General features: G+C 40.5%; 2 protein-coding genes across 2 annotated transcripts; one reads left to right on the top strand and one right to left on the bottom strand.

Moving 5' to 3' along the window:
• Positions 1-1,967: 1,967 nt before the first annotated feature.
• LOC125229359 (testis-specific H1 histone-like) lies at positions 1,968-4,082 on the top strand. The gene is made up of 3 exons (XM_048134180.1): positions 1,968-2,357; positions 2,827-2,942; positions 4,058-4,082. Exons 1-3 carry the CDS (start codon positions 1,968-1,970, stop codon positions 4,080-4,082), a joined length of 531 nt encoding a protein of 176 aa, XP_047990137.1.
• A 645-nt stretch (positions 4,083-4,727) lies between these two features.
• On the bottom strand, positions 4,728-9,230 carry LOC125229885. Its single transcript, XM_048134821.1, has 2 exons — positions 8,217-9,230; positions 4,728-5,452 (listed from the first exon to the last, which is right to left on the bottom strand). The coding sequence occupies exons 1-2, from the start codon at positions 9,079-9,081 to the stop codon at positions 5,439-5,441; spliced, it is 879 nt and encodes a 292-aa protein (XP_047990778.1). The 5' UTR covers positions 9,082-9,230; the 3' UTR covers positions 4,728-5,438.
• Positions 9,231-16,817: the final 7,587 nt, after the last annotated feature.

The following is a 16,817-nucleotide window of genomic DNA, read 5'->3' as shown; positions in this document are numbered from 1 at the left end:
TATCCACCACAAATATCCCAAACTCCTGGCGCCAAAGCTTCCTAGTACCGTTTTTTTCAAAAACAAAGGTGATGTCAGCATATGTGGAAATTACAGGGGCATTAAACTTACATCTCACACTCTAAAAATATGGGAAAGGATCATAAACCATCGCCTTTTAGCTTTAGTGTCTATATCGGAGAATCAGTTTGGTTTCACTGCCGGAAAATCAACAACTGACGCTATCCAGGCTGTCAGAATTGTCATGGAAAAGCATCGCTCCAACAGGGAAGATCTGCATCTGGTATTCATAGACCTGGAGAAAGCGTTCGATCGCGTACCTAGAAAGTTAGTCTGGCATGCCATGAGAGTTCAAGGAGTGCCAGAAACACTCGTCAAAGTAGTTCAAGACATGTATGACAGCATCAGTACTAGGGTCAGAAGTCCGGCAGGAATCAGTGAGCCATTTGAGGTGACGGTGGGAGTACATCAGGGATCGGCACTAAGCCCGTTGCTGTTTAATGTCGTAATGGACTTCCTCACTAAAACCATACAGTCACCTCTACCGTGGTGCCTACTCTATGCTGACGACGTGGTTTTGGTGGACAAGTGTGTGCAAAAACTGGAGGCAACTCTGGAATCCTGGAGATATGCTTTGGAAAGTAACGGACTTCGAATCAGCAGAAGTAAAACAGAGCACCTAGAATGTCTATACCAACCCCAAAGACAAGGTCCAAACTCTATACGACTGGGAGATATTCCAGTTCCGAAAGTGCCACAGTTTAAGTATCTCGGGTCCATGCTGACATCAGATGCTAACATTGAATCTGATGTAAATCATCGAATCAACGTCGCGTGGCAACGATGGCGCGCCCTTACGGGAGTTTTATGTGATCGACGAATGCCCATAAAGACCAAAGGGAAGGTATACAAGACTGCGATAAGACCTGCCTTGATGTACGGTTCGGAATGTTGGGCGATCAAAAAAGTTCACGAAGCAAAAGTTCATACCAACGAAATGAAGATGCTGAGATGGGCAGCAGGTGTAACTAGACTCGACAAAGTACGTAATGAATACATCAGAGGCAGTTTTAAAGTTGCGCCCATCCCGGAAAAACTAACAGAGCAGCGAATGAGATGGTACGGACACATTATGAGACGTGATGACGACCATGTGGTGAAAAAAGCATTAGACCTGCCCAATGCTAAGAGAGGCGCTGGACGACCGCCTGCTACATGGTGGTCCACAATGTCCAAGGATTTGGAGCGAGCCCAACTGTCAACAACGACAACCCAGGACAGAAAGTCCTGGCGCATGAGAACGAGGAGAGCCGACCCCAAATAATGGGATAAAGGCAAAGACAAAGAAGAGAAGAAGATGTATATTAATCACGCCGACAAAGTGGTAAAATAAAAAGTGGAATACAATGTTTTGTTAGGGTACCCCCCCCCCCCCCTACATGTAAAGTGGGGACTGATTTTTTTTTCATTGCAACCCCCAACGTGTGATATATTGTTGGATAGGTATTTAAAAATCAATAAGGGTTTACTAAATTCGTTCTTTGATAATATTAATATTTTCGGAAATAATCGCTCCTAAACGAAAAAACAGTGTGTCCCCCCCTCTAACTTTTAAACCATTTGTTTAAAAAATATGGAAAAAATCACAAAAGTAGAACTTTTTAAAGACTTTCTAGGAAAATTGTTTGGAACTTGATAGGTTCAGTAGTTTTTGAGAAAAATACGTAAAACTGAGGAACCCTACATTGAGCGTGGCCCGACATGCTCTTGGCCGGTTTTTAATATAAAGTTAAAGTTTGTTTTACGGTCCTAACCAGCCATGAATTCATTAATTAAGTTAATTAACACTTACTAAACTATGAAATTTTTGTGAATGTGTGGTAATGAACTTAAGTGCAAAGCCTGCGTGTGCGTTCATATTGGGCGGGGCGTGCGGCGTGCATGTCAAACAATTGTAGCTCATATAAATGTTTGATCCGACGCTGCGTGGATGCACGGCCGCTCGCTCCGCCGCCCGCTCCGCCGCCCGCTCCGCCGCCCGCTCCGCCGCCCGCTCCGCCGCCCGCTCCGCCGCCCGCTCCGCCGCCCGCTCCGCCGCCCGCTCCGCCGCCCGCTCCGCCGCCCGCTCCGCCGCCCGCTCCGCCGCCCGCTCCGCCGCCCGCTCCGCCGCCCGCTCCGCCGCCCGCTCTGCCGCCCGCTCCGCCGCCCGCTCCGCCGCCCGCTCCGCCGCCCGCTCCGCCGCCCGCTCCGCCGCCCGCTCCGCCGCCCGCTCCGCCGCCCGCTCCGCCGCCCGCTCCGCCGCCCGCTCTGCCGCCCGCTCCGCCGCCCGCTCCGCCGCCCGCCCCTCCGAACGCTCCGTGTGTCCACTCAGGCCTAGCACTTATGGGCATTTTCAGAATTTGGGACCCCCCAATTAGCGAAAGTTGTTAACAAAAATTGACTCACTGTCAGTTTTGTGACGATAATTAAGCATGAAATTTTAATAAAAATATTGTTTTTGTGTTAATTACATAAACTTTAAGAATAGAATAGAATAAACGTTTATTCGTGAACACAGGCAAGACAAAATATACATAATAACAACAAGACAGAAAGGAATGAAGTGCCACGAAATGGACGAATGGAATGGGAAATGGAATTAAGCGATAATCTACATTTAGAATGTAAAAAAAAAAAATTTTTAGACAGATTTTATGATTCATTATCGTCACAAAACTGCCAGCGAGTTAATTTTTGTTAACAACTTTTGCTAATTGGGGGGACCTAAATTCTGATAATGCCCTTAGGCGCCTGTAGTGCATGTACCTTAGTTGTTGATATTTTCAGGGCAGGTTTGAAATGGTATTAGACAACGCCCGATCCTGCAGTGATCCTAGCCCGCCTTTCGCTAAGAGAAGCTACCTTTTGCCCAAATACAGCATCACCGTTGTCAACGGGAAGCGGTACCTTAGTGGAAATACTACCATAATTGAACCTACGCCATTTCTCAATGTAAGAATGGTACTAGCCGATGCCACAATGGCTTACAATGGTCTAAGCGCGACAGCGGTGAGCGTCAGCCACACGTGCGAATGAAAAGTCCCATCGCTGTGTCTCACTCCAATGTATGGCTGCCGCTCACCGCTGTCGCGCTTAGACCAATATCGTGGCTGAGCTGTTACGCTCCGCAGAGTATCGCGGCAAGCTTCCTATACACCCTGTTTTTATTGAATTCCGTTAACTTTAAGGGAAGATTCTTTAGTTCAAATACAATTTCCCTATGAAACTAGTCCCTAACTCTTACGGTTATCGAATTATTAAAAAAAAATATTGTTTTGACATGTGCCGTCAAACACTTGTCAATGACATTAATGTTATGAATAAGGTCCTCTCACACTAATTAATCCATACTTTAAGGACATTTATTTGTGTGATTACAATAGAGTATGAAGCCATCTTTGAGGGTCTATGTCCAGCAGTGGACGTCTTTCGGCTGATATGATGATGATGTAACCAAGTGCACAAACGCTCAAGATAATATCTGTTTCATAGCTATATATTTCTATCGCCATTGCGTATGGCGCGACAGAGCCAGACTGCATTTCTGTCGGCGTCTGACGTCGACCATTGCCATTCGGCTACGCAGGCTGATATGTGTGTTTATCTACGTAAACATGTATATTGTCGCCTAGCACCCATAATATAATCTTTGCTTAGTTTGGGGCAAAGACATAATTATATAACTCCGTATAGACAGATAAAGTCTAAGAAAAAAACGTACCTCAGTACCGTACAGAAAAAGGTACGGTGGCCTAGATGGCATTACACCTTTGGAGTACGCTCAGCTAGATGGCGCTAATATTAACATTTTAAAACATATCAAGCTAAAAATATGGGCCAAATTGTCAAAACTGAGGCTCAAAAGTTTTAAGCCTCTGTCAAGAGATGGCAGTCTATGCACTGTGATTACACATTTTACTTCGACAGTAACTCTCTATAATACTCGATCCTCTTTGGTTTGGGGTTAGGTTGATCTGTGTAAGGTGTCTACATATTTAAGTATGTTATTTCTTTATAGTTTAGTGGAAGAACGTACACCGTAGATGACGCGGGCAAACGTCTCATCAAGTTCCAGATCTCTCATGTGTCCTGCAGGAACCTTCTGGCTAAGACGCTCCTGGTTTTTGGGAACGTCTCATACACTGCGAGGAATTGTATGATGCATAAAGTAAGTGGTCAACGGTATATGGAGTTGTATCACTATTCTACTTTAGTTACATTCGCCCCGCAGTTGAGGGTTTTCACATGTGACATGATATCGTCACTACTTTAAAAAAACTTGTATCTTCGTCTGTCAATGAAAAGAAAATTGCAGTAAGTATATGGAATGCATATAGACTTACTGCGTTTTAACTTTGAGGAACAGCGTGAGATACGAGATTTTTTTAAAGTAGTGACGATATATAACCGATCAGATATAAGATGTAAAGTTGCTGTCCTTACTAATTGCCCCACTGTTGGTCGTTGCCATATAGTATTTTTTATCGTGCAAGGTTGTCTTTAATTTTCTATCAGGCACTAACAAAATTCCTAATTTCACTCGCACGAAGTCGGGGGCAACATCGTAAGGATCGTTTATAATAATTCTTTATTTCGAATATTAAAATTATTTTACTAGTAGGTAAGTAGGTCAATTTATAATTGTTAGTGAGGGGTGCGGGGCGGGGCAGAGAAATGAAATACGTGCGTCTCGCGTAGGTGCATCTATTCGACTAATTTGCATGCGGGCGCAGCCGCACTCTTATACTAACATCCCTCCACCCTTAGCCTAAAAATATTGTTTGTAATTAACTATGTTTCGATTTCTCCTCGGGGGAGGCGGCTCAGCAGTTGGAGAAGAGTCAGGTGACTCAAACCGCTCGGCGAGTTCTCCGGCCGACTCTGACGTAGGCTCTGCCTGGCATGCCACAGTTTGCTCAGAGTGTGGAGATTCGAGTGAGCTGATTCCGGGTTGCTGCTCTGCGTGCTGTCCAGCCACTTCATGGCTTTCTTCACATGGAGTCGCATCAGTGGTAGGAATCGGTTCCGGCTCCGCCTCAGTAGGTACTACTGTAATGTGCGTATCAGCGCGCTGTGTTGGAGTCATGTCGTTTCGATGTACTAGTGGCAAAATAATTGTAGGCATCTCTGATACGATAGGCTCCACGTTAGAGGAACTTGGTTGAGTCGCCGAGTCATTACGATATCCTTGATATCCTTCCTCCCCATTTAATTTCAGAAGTTGGTTAGCGTGTCTTTTAATAATGTTTTGAGAACCACTTAACTTGACAGTGTACAAACTTTTACCTAATTGTTCAATTATTGTTCCCTTCACCCAATAGTTTTTTTGTGCACTGTACATTTTAACTAAAACTATATCGTTCAGTTTAAAGTCAACAACTCGCTTGCCGCCGTAATGTTTACACTGCGAAAACTGGTTTTCTTTTACAACGCATTCGAGTGCTGCGTCAGCTGTTGCTGGGCGATGCATGGCTAGTGTATCTAATCTACTTCTCAACTTGTGGCCAAAAACGATCTCTGCTGGTGACTTACCTGTCGTGCTATGCACTGAGTTTCTGTATCGCATCAGGAATTCGTACATTTTGCAATTGAATGATTTTGGATTAATCCCAGACAAAATGAATGATTTTAACGCTTTTTTTACTATTTTACAATATGCCTCAACCTGACCGTTGCTACTTGGTTTATAAGTAGGGGAAGTTAAATGAGTGATTCCATTTCGCAAACAAAAGTCCTTAAATTCAGCTGAGACAAAAGAAGTTCCGTTGTCAGTACATATAGTATGAAATAAGCCAAACCTTGACATTAACTCACATACCTTTTCTATTACTATTTTAGATCCATATCCGTTTGAAACATCGAAGCATTCAGGCCATTTCGAATATGCATCGATTGCAATTAAATACATTTTATTGTTTAACGGCCCTAAAAAATCTAAATGTACTCGATGGAATGCATGTGGCGGAAACGGCCAAGGCGTGAGAGGGGCGCGCGGGGGCGAAGGTCGTAAGGAAGTACATATATCGCAGGACGCAACAAAGTTATCTATGTCTGCAGACATGCCTGGCCACCAAAACCGACTCCGCGCCTCCACTCTCATTTTATTAGACCCTAAGTGCCCAATATGCAGTTCAGTTAGGATTTTATTACGACAATTAGTAGGAATCACTACCTTATGCCCTCTAGTTACGCATGATTTTTCTACTGATAACTCGTTCCTGACAGAGAAAAATGGTTTTAAATAATCACTAACTTGGCTAGGCCACCCTTGCAATACATATGTCCGTACAGTTGAAAGCACGCTATCTGCTGAGGTATGTTTACCCAATTCGCTAATAGTTATTAACTGCTCGTCCTCGTAAACAAAGTTAATATAAGTAGCTCTGTCGATAACTGCGGCCGGCTCGGCGGCGGCGTCAGCTGTTCCCTTATCAGTGACCGAGCGACTCAGGTAGTCAGCTGCGTTGCGTGCACTGCTAACATACTCAATGACGAAGTTATATGACATTAGGTATATAGCATACCGCTGTAACCTATTTGCCGTTACCTCCGGTATCCCTTTGTCTGAACTAAATATTGACAACAACGGTTTGTGATCAGTTCTAAGCACGAAAGGAACTGAACGGCCGTACAAATAATGGTGATATTTCCGTACCGCATATATTAAAGCAGTTGCTTCCTTTTGGATCTGACTGTAGCTCTTCTCGGCCGAAGTAAGCGACCTAGACGCGTATGATACCGGCCTCTCGACTCCATCGGCCCCGACTAGGGACAGAATAGCCCCAAGGCCCCAAGGTGACGCGTCTGCAGTCAGAATTAACTTAGCATTGGGATCAAAGTGTGCTAACGTTTTTCGGAAATTAATTCGCCTTTGATGGTAGATACAGCTATGTCATGCTCTTTCCTCCATTGCCACGGAACATTTTTTTTCAACAGGTTATGTAATGGGCTTAAAATAGTCGATGCATTTTTTACAAAATTACGGTAATAATTTACCATTCCTAAAAAAGACTTAAGTTCGGTGACATTGGTTGGAACTTTTGCATCACTTATTGCTTTTATTTTGTCTTGACATTTGTGAAGACCATGGCGATCAATTTTAAATCCCAAGTATGACACCGAGTCTTGAAACAACATGCATTTATCTTTTTGCAATACTAAGCCCGATGCTTCCAGTCTTTCAAACACTTTATTTAGCCTTGACAAGTGTTCCGACCGATCGCGCCCTGTGACTAGAATATCGTCTTGAAAAATTAGAACACCCTCTAACCCTGACAATATCGTATCCAAAGTCCGTTGGAATATAGACGCCGCCGACGCTAAACCAAAGACGAGCCTTGTAAATTTAAACAAACCTTTAACTGTATTTATTGTTGTTAACAATTGCGAAGATTCACTCAACATTAACTGGTTGTAGGCCTGTGATAAATCAAGCTTAGAGAATTGCTGACCGCCATGTAACTTTGCGAATAGCTCTTCGATGCGCGGCAGCGGGTACTTTTCTATCACTAACTGCTTATTTAAACTGACCGAATAATCGGCGCATAAGCGTATGCTACCATTGTGTTTTAAAACGGGCACGACGGGGCTAGCATAGTCTGAAAATGTCACTGGTACTAAAATTCCTAGTCCTACTAGCCTATCTATCTCATTTTCGACCTTTGGCCTTAAAGCGAACGGTACTGGTCGTGATTTAAAAAATACCGGTTTGGCCTCTGGCTTTAAACGCAAATCGACGTAAACATCTTTACAGCAACCCAGTCCACCTGTAAATAGTTTTGGGTACATGTGTTCGGCCTTTTCAATAAAATTTTCTACTTCGCATTTTTTTACTTTTACCATCTGCAAATTGAATTTTGATATAAAATTCCTACCTAGCAATGAAGGGCCTTTGCCTTGCACTACAAATACCTGTAATGTGATCGTTTCACCGTCATAAGTGAAAGGCAGGTTGAGGGTACCTAAAATCGGAATATTACTTTCATTATATGTGATTAAAACCGTGCGATTCGGACATAGCGGTATGTTACTAAAATATGAATCATACATTTTGTCTGGCATAATTGTAACCGCCGAACCTGTGTCCAGCTCAAAAGATAAGTTATATTCCGCAACCTGGACAGTCACCATCATCGGTTCGCCACGTGATGAACGAATATGATACACTACAAGCTTACCATCATCGCCAGCATCAGCATCCACATCACCGTGTTCACCACCGATATAATTTTGACGATACACTTTTCTGCCGGGACACACGCGCCGTAGGTGACCCTTTAAGCCGCATTTACCGCACTTATACCGAGAAAACTTGCACGTAGCCACTTCATGTCCTTCATAACCGCAAGCCGCACAAACCACCTGTGGTTTTTGGTTCATGCTACCGCTACCGAAGCTCCCTCCTGCGCCGCCAGGCCTCGCGCCACGTGGAACCGGCGCCATTTTATACACTGGCACGTCGGGACATGGCAGCGTGCTCGATGCCGCCGGTAACGCCTGTGCAGCGCCCTGCCGAGCACACTGGATCCTCTCCGCTACTTCCAGTGCTTTAGTAATGGTCAACTTCTCCATATCCATGGTGAAGAGCTTATCTCGCTCATGCCCCGGGGTCATACCGAGTACAAAGCGATCTCGAAGCGTTTCGTCTAAAGTTGTGGCAGAAAACCCGCAGTCGACTGCTAGTCCACGAATGCGTGCTGCCCATTCTGCCATACTTTCTGTAGATTTTTGAGTCGACGAGTAGAACCTGTTGCGCTCCGCAAACCCGCACTTTGCCGATTTTAAGTGACCATCCAAAAGTTTCACCAGTTCATCATACTCTAGGGTTCCCACGACCTTGGGTAATGCTAAGTCCCTCAGCAGCTTATATGAACCCTCGGTAAGGCTGCTCAACAATATAGCTCGACGCTTACACTTGGCCTTGTCCACCGTGGCGTCTATATCGTTGGCTACGAACCATTGTTCCAGACGTTCTTTGAACACTAACCAATCTTGCACTTCATGGTTAAACATGGTTAACGCTCCTATCGACACTTTAGCCATGATCACTATTTATTTTTGCACGCGTAATAATTAAAGGTACAGCCCGTCGCCACTGTTAGTGAGGGGTGCGGGGCGGGGCAGAGAAATGAAATACGTGCGTCTCGCGTAGGTGCATCTATTCGACTAATTTGCATGCGGGCGCAGCCGCACTCTTATACTAACAATAATCTAAGGCACTCATTGAACCTCAAATACTTAAAGCTACAGGCCAAATTCCTACGTCACTGCCTAGAGAAGATATCAAAGCTGATTTTAAAAATAGTAAAATGTAATTTGTAAGTGATGTTCTTCAAAAGCCATTAAGCTATATAGTCAACCTCTGCATTTTTACGGGTATCTTCCCAGATGGCCTTAAAACAACAATAATTAAACCCCTATTTAAGAAAGGGGATAAAGAAAACATTCACAACTATAGGCCGATTGCTTTAATTCCTGTAATTTCTAAAATATTTGAGAAGGCAATATACCGCCGAATGTATGAATACTTAAGTAAATTCGATCTATTTTGCAAGGAACAAAAGGGTTTTAGAAAGAATATCACAATCAATATGGCAATTTATGACTTTCTAAGTATCATTATGAAAAATGTAGATAAGAGAAATCCAGTATGCGCAGTTTATGCCGACATGACCAAGGCATTCGATTACGTAAACCATAATAAACTTCTCTGGAAACTTAGTCGTTATGGCATAAGAGGAAATGTTTTGGACCTTATTAAATCTTATCTCAGTTATAGACAGCAATACACCGAAATATCTGCGGTAAGTATGTCCTAAACGAAAAAGAGAGTACAAATATATGTCGTCAAAACAGTACGTCGTTTCTGGTGTCCCCCAAGGGAGCATGCTAGGTCCGCTTCTATTCCTGAGATATATTAATGACCTTCCTAATGTTATTCATCATCATATGGTGCTCTTTGCTGACGACAGCACCACTATTATTGAATGTGATAATCTTAATAATTATAAATATGTCATAAGTAATGCGCTGGTAATTTAGAGGTACTAAAATAGACAATGTAGAGGTAAAAAAATTATTTGGATTAATGATTGACGACCAGCTTACCTGGAAATACCATATTGAGCATCTTTGTAAAAAATTACATCAGCCTTTGCTTTATTTCAACTGTCGAAAACTCTTAGCCGTGAAGCAATGTTGACGGCCTATCATGTACGGACTTGTAGCTTCGGTGTTGAGATATGGCATTATTTTTTGGGGAAACTCAGTCCATAAAGAAATAGCTTTCAAAGCTCAAAAGCTTTGTGTACGATCAATGTGCGGACTTAAAGTTAGGGACAGCTGTGTACCCTTTTTTAAATCACATAAAATCTTAACCCTGACTTCGTTATACATTCTTGAAGTAGCCATATTTGTGAAAACCAACACAAACCTTTTCAGTAACGTTTCTGATGGCCGGAGATTTCCACCACGGGAACAATACAGTCAGAATCTAAAAACTCTGCAATGTTGCAATACGGCGCTTATGAGAAATAGTATCTTTGGCATGGCTTCGACAATATATAATAGTATTCCAATCCATATTCGAGCGTTTGACATATATAATTTCAAAATACAATTCACCTCATTCCTCATTGAAAAATGCTATTATACGATTAATGAATTTATTAAATTAAATAGCAAGAGCTATAAGTATATTCTCACTGTTTCAGGGTATTTACCGCTTCGAGAACCTGGACCTGAATAAGGTCTCGCACGCCATACCAGGCTACCAGCTCCCAGGTCATGCTATACATGAGCTACAGCTGGTGACCGCTGGAGCAACTGATTTCTGCCATACAGGAGTGAAAATGCTAAAATGGAAAGTAGCCCTTTCATTTTGGGAATTTTAGTTAAATATATTAGTGTTATTAACTAGATTTATCGAAAAAAAAAATGGATTCACTTTCAATCATTATCCATACTAATATTATAAATGGGAAAGTGTGTTTGTCTGTTTGTTTGTCCGTCTTTCGCGGCAAAACGGAGCGACGAATTGACGTGATTTTTTAAGAGGGGGTCGTACGAAATCCTCGAAAAGTGCACTCGGCGTTTAACAAATGCTGCTCACATTTCTAAATTAAATGAAATAAAATAAATGTAGTTATTATCTTAAAGAGTGTGTCTACAACTTTTGACTATTCACAATCTCCAATTATTAACGGTGTAATAACTAAACCCACACAAAGTTGACCTAAAATGAAAAAAACGTATGTCGCCGTTTAGTAAACTTTGTTAAAAAAATTAAATACCTTAGTTATAACATTATGTGATTCTAAAAGCCAGATAAATGGACTACAAGTTTTGAGGTTTTTTATATTTTTCCTCTCAAAGGCAACAAAGAAATTTTACCTTAAATTTAAACTATCGTAAAATTTCCATACATTCGCCATTGCTGTCAGAATTCTCCTTTCGATTAGATGCCGTGAGCGGCTCATCGGAGGCAGACGTGTCGCCGGTCGCTCCGCGTTGACGTTTAAATTTGACAAATATTTTGACAGAAAATAGTGTACGTACACAAAAAACCATACCAGTGTAAAACTGTGCTCAAAATAAATAGGGTAAATCGATAATGTCAGGTGGAGATCCAATCTCATTTAAAGTTTAAAGATGCATGGCTTGTGCATAAAAAATAAATAAAAATATATCACATTATTAACGAAAATAACGAACACAACCGAATGAGTATAAATGATTTCATTCTAGTTCGGTTAAATTGAAAAAAGTTTCATGTTTTCTTTTACTCATTGGAATAAATTTTCATTACGCTGGTATTAACAGTATGTCATTTTAAAAATATATATGACAGAACCTACGTCAAATTTTGTCAACCAGGTTGTATGTAAACAATTACAATTTAATTTATTTTTACATATTTAGATACTTATTAATCGATTCTTACTTAGAATAGAAGAAGGGAAATGCGGGCGGGTATGGTGTGCTTCTGGTTCAAATTTATATATAAAAAAATGTTTCAATTTCATTAAAGATTACTCTGTGCATACCACGAACACGTAAGTAACCGTAAGTTGATCGTTGTTTAGAAAGTTAACGCTCGTTTTGAATGGCACTTCTCCATTCAACTAGACCAGATGTTCATGGAACAGTCACCAGCATAGTATATGACTATGAACGGCCGTGACAACTGACAACATATCCGATTCTCTATAGGGGCCATAAAGTATATGACGACATATTCCCGGCAAAACATTGTGATGCTTCGTGACCGGCAAAAACATAGTCTCTCTTTCTAGCGTCTCGCGAGCGTAGCGTCGGGCCAACTGTATGGAAAAAGACGCCGCGTCGCGTCGGCGCGGCTTAGCCATACAGTTGGCCCGACGCTACGATCGCGAGACGGTAGATGTGGGAGGGTCCTTATCCGTATAAATATCTGATCGGGTCGCTTAAAAATATTTGTTTCCTTATAAAAATCTAAATTACACTCTCACTGGCATAATTATAGTATATCCATTGTTAAAGCAAATATATATCTTACGGGCTAGAAATCATTAATATGTAATTAAAGTGCAATAACAAACCCTACCTTAGTTGCCTTAGAGCGGTAAATTGTATGAGGTGATTTGACATCTCACGAAACACGTGCAGTATTGTCAGTGATTGTCACTGCATATGTCTGTCTCATCTGTTCTTAAACTATGACAAGTAAACTTATTACAAATCTGATATCAGAAGCCTTACAAGCTTTCATTCAACTTGCCTTGTTAGTAGTCAAAACGCAGAAGCTATATTTGACCCACTTCCCGGTTTCCGATTGAGCTGAAATTTTGCACACATATGTAAATCACGTGACAATGCAATATTATGGTATCGTGGAGGTGATCTGATGATGGAGCAGAAAGGTGGTCAGAGGAACTCTGTTATGAAACGTCGTATCCCCATTGAGTAAGGGGTTTTTAAAAACATCTCGGAGAGCAATAGATGATTGTTGAAAGAAAGGTACAGTTGGCTAAGTTAAAGCTTGTGCCAAAAATGATTTTTTTGCAAAAAAACTTATTATAAATTGGGAGGTGTAATTTTTTATTATCTCTGCATTTCATTGAGAAGAAAAACTGGCCAAGAGCGCTTCGGGTCACGGTCAGTGTAGGGTTCCGTAGTTTCCGACATTTTACATATTGACAATTTAGAAAATACCGTAATTTGGGGTGAATAGGGTTCCGGGGTATATAATGCTATTATATTTTTCCACATATTCCTTCTATTTTCCGCAATAAAAAGTAGGAAAATAATATATTTAGGCTAATATAAGTCTAATGAAAATAACCGTGAATCATTCAAAACTCTTAATATATTTAGGGGCATGAAAATGTCTGTCAAAGTTGGCATTCAAATTTATTGAATTACTCATTTTAACTTCATTTTGTGTGAAATTTTGCTCAGAATTTGTTCGTTATCCTTTTGAATGTAGTGTATACCTACACTTCTAAAGTTTATGTTTAACAGAAAATCATAAGACATATCGTCACTACTTTTAAAAAAATCTCGTAGCTCATGCTTCTCCTCAAAGTTAAAACGCAGTAAGTCTATATGGATTCCATACATACTTACTACAATTTTCTTTTCATTGACAGACGAAGATACAAGTTTTTTTAAAAGTAGTGACGATATTTTAATTTTTATAATGGTTTTCATGAAGAAAGCGATGCGACTGTGCTGGGGAACTTTTACGGGATGAATAAATATCCGCGGCCTGAGGGGTGAATAGGATCAGGAATGGGGGGAATCGGGTCGCAAAGGGGGTGAATAGGTTTATGAAGGGGGTGATTAGGGTCGGAAGAGGGGTGAATTGGGATGTGTGGTCAATGGTTGTCAAATTGTATAAAGATATATAACTTACCTAAAGTGATGTTTTTATGAATGACCTCTCTGTATATGGACGCAATTTATACGTCAATGTATTGCTTCGTAGTTAGACTAGATACAAGAAATTAACATTTAGAAATGTTAATTACACTTCTGTCAACCTCCACGTTTCACCCATGGTTGCTATAATATAAATCGATTACTTTAAAATAAAAATCATAACTATGAAACTATACAACTAGGGAAGAAATAAAATTATTTTATTGAATAATTTTTGATTTGTTATTTTTCAACTTTATGTAAATAATAAATTTTCAATTCGCTCAAAGGTTGGAAGAGACACCTTATAGGGATAAGTTCGCCTTTGTACACCATAACTATACTGTATTTATATGTCCTAACTTGTCTTATGTACAATAAAGTGTTCACATAAATACATACATAAATTGAAATAGATATCATACACGAAAGAAAAAACGACAAGGCCCACTGGTGGCAGAGCCGGGAATTGAACCCGGGTCTTCAGCTTACGCAGCTAACGTCATTACCACTAGGCCACCCGCCCGCCGTGTGGTACCCAACGAAATTTCTCTAGTGTATGTTATCTCTGATAGGCACCTTTTGACCACCTCGTATATGAATCTTTAAGGCATATTTGCACCAACCACTTAACTCAGGGTTAGTGGGCTGTCAACTGTCAAATTCCATGTTAAATGGTGGGTTAACCCTCAGGTTAATCCTCCATCTTCGTTGGTGCAAGTGGCACTTAGAGGATTACGGTATAGCGAGAGACATGGCGGGTTCGATTCCCGGCTCAGCCACCAGGGGGCCTTGTCGTTCTTACTTTCGTGCGTGATATGACTTTATTTTCAAGTAAGTAATTTTTACTGATAAACTTTTTTTTGGCATTTAATTTTGTAAGGTATGCTCCCAGCCGAAGACCAGCGCTGATGAAGAGGCACCAAAGAAAACACGTCCGTTCCATACAAGATTTATTAGCAGGGAGCGAAAATGTAAACCTACCCACAATCAGTCGGCGCCTAATTACTAAACTACCCACATATGTCACAATCACAAATTTATTTCAAAAAAACTTAAGTCATTATCAGTTTGCCGTTAATATTTGTGGGGTTTGAAATTGGACCAGAAGTGATATTAAAAAAAAACTATACATTTATAACCTTTTGAATTTTGGAAGTCGGTTAAAAATCCGGCCAAATCAGAATCTTTTTTCGCACAATTGTAAAACTAAATTATCTTTACTAGTTACCTCCAAAATACTAAATGAAATGACATCTATTGCGACTTAAGTAGTTTGCATAAATTAGTAACCCAATTCACCTAGAGACGGCGCTGCACTTTGGGCTACCTTAGTACATCGTTTTCTGAAGATTTTGGGTTCATGGGGTCGGAACGGGTATGAACTACCGTAATTTGTGGTGAATAGGGCCAAAACCGACTTTTGAACGTCGATAGCACTTTTTTTATATGTGCCATGCTAATTTTTTACACAAAAAATCTTCCAGCGGTGTGAACTTCGGTTTGTCTATGAAAATGTCGTTTTATTTAGTAATTTTCGCTCACCCCAACGTTGGGGTGAATAGGGAAAAGCGCTAGAGTTGACTCTATTGGACTACGAACAAAACCTGACCTGTCACGAGCATATTATATTTATTTTACCAAAAAATAAGGAACTAATATGTTATGAGTAGTCGGTTATGTATTAATAAAATAAATTTATCGAAATCTAGACATATGATAACCTTAAACCAACCTTTATAGTTAGATGGTGCTCTGACGCAGTGAACAAGTAAGTATGGTCGTGGGCAGTGCGGATAACGTGTCAAAATATAAGCATAGTTTGTTGCTATTTTTCATGTTTAAATAACTTCTAAACTAACGTAGTGGGTATTCAAGTAAAAGGTTCACAGTGAATATTAGCTTGCCAGGGTGGCTAGCCGAATGGCACAATCGCTCACGAAACGCTCACGAAACGAAGCGCTAGTAGATATCTATCTCTATCGCGCTTGCGTATTGGCGCGACAGAGCCAGCGGCGTATCGCTTTCGTTTGGCGTCGGAGAAATGCCATTCGGCTACGGGGCCTGAAATGTGTTTCTGCTTAGCTATGCCATTGTAAGTATTGAGTTTTGTATCATAAAGTCAAACTAGGCATTTATTACTAATGATTTACTCTGTGGGGTGTCTTTGATCACTTGCATGGGGTAACATTGACCATACTGACACATAGTTGATTATTGACTGATTATGTCACGGTACTTGTTGAGGCTGATAATTTGATCTCTTCGTGTGATAAATATTGAAACAATTGCAAATAAAGTTGGTTTTTCGAAGATGGTAGGTAATTTTTATTTTTGATCAAAGTAACCCCAAAATAGCGTTAAAGAGTTGTAATATTTGACTTTGCAAACCGTTTTTTTATCTTTTCTTGAGATAAAATACTTTTGCAAGGGATTACATTCGATTACCATTAAAAAAAACATAGGGTATAAAAGTAACCCCAATGTCAGTTTAAGTTTGATCTCATAGTTTTTGTTCACCTTTCTAGATTTTTAGCAGGAAAAGACTAAAAAAGTTGATGGTCCCACTTTTTTTCTTTCTTTACATTTAATGGGTAAAATACTCATTAATTGTAGAAGCTAGGTACCCATTAAATGTAGAAGCTAGAGAAGTTTAAATTCCCAAATTGGTCAATGTAACCCCAGTTTACGGTAGACACCGTGAAGCTATTCTAATAATTCTCTTTTTATTTGAAAGAAAAATCGTTACGATACTAAAATATGCAATCTAAGATAAAACTGATTTTCATATATCAAACAAACAATCATTCATCATCATTTTTTTCATTTATACAAACTTAGTTCAGAATTTTTTTTTTGTACAACTTTTATAAGTTGTT

The sequence above is a fragment of the Leguminivora glycinivorella genome, chromosome 9 (genome assembly GCF_023078275.1).
Source record: "Leguminivora glycinivorella isolate SPB_JAAS2020 chromosome 9, LegGlyc_1.1, whole genome shotgun sequence".
Classification (NCBI taxonomy): Eukaryota; Metazoa; Arthropoda; class Insecta; order Lepidoptera; family Tortricidae; genus Leguminivora; species Leguminivora glycinivorella.
Note: the sequence above shows the minus strand (reverse complement) of the source record. Positions and strands in the feature narration are given on the sequence as shown.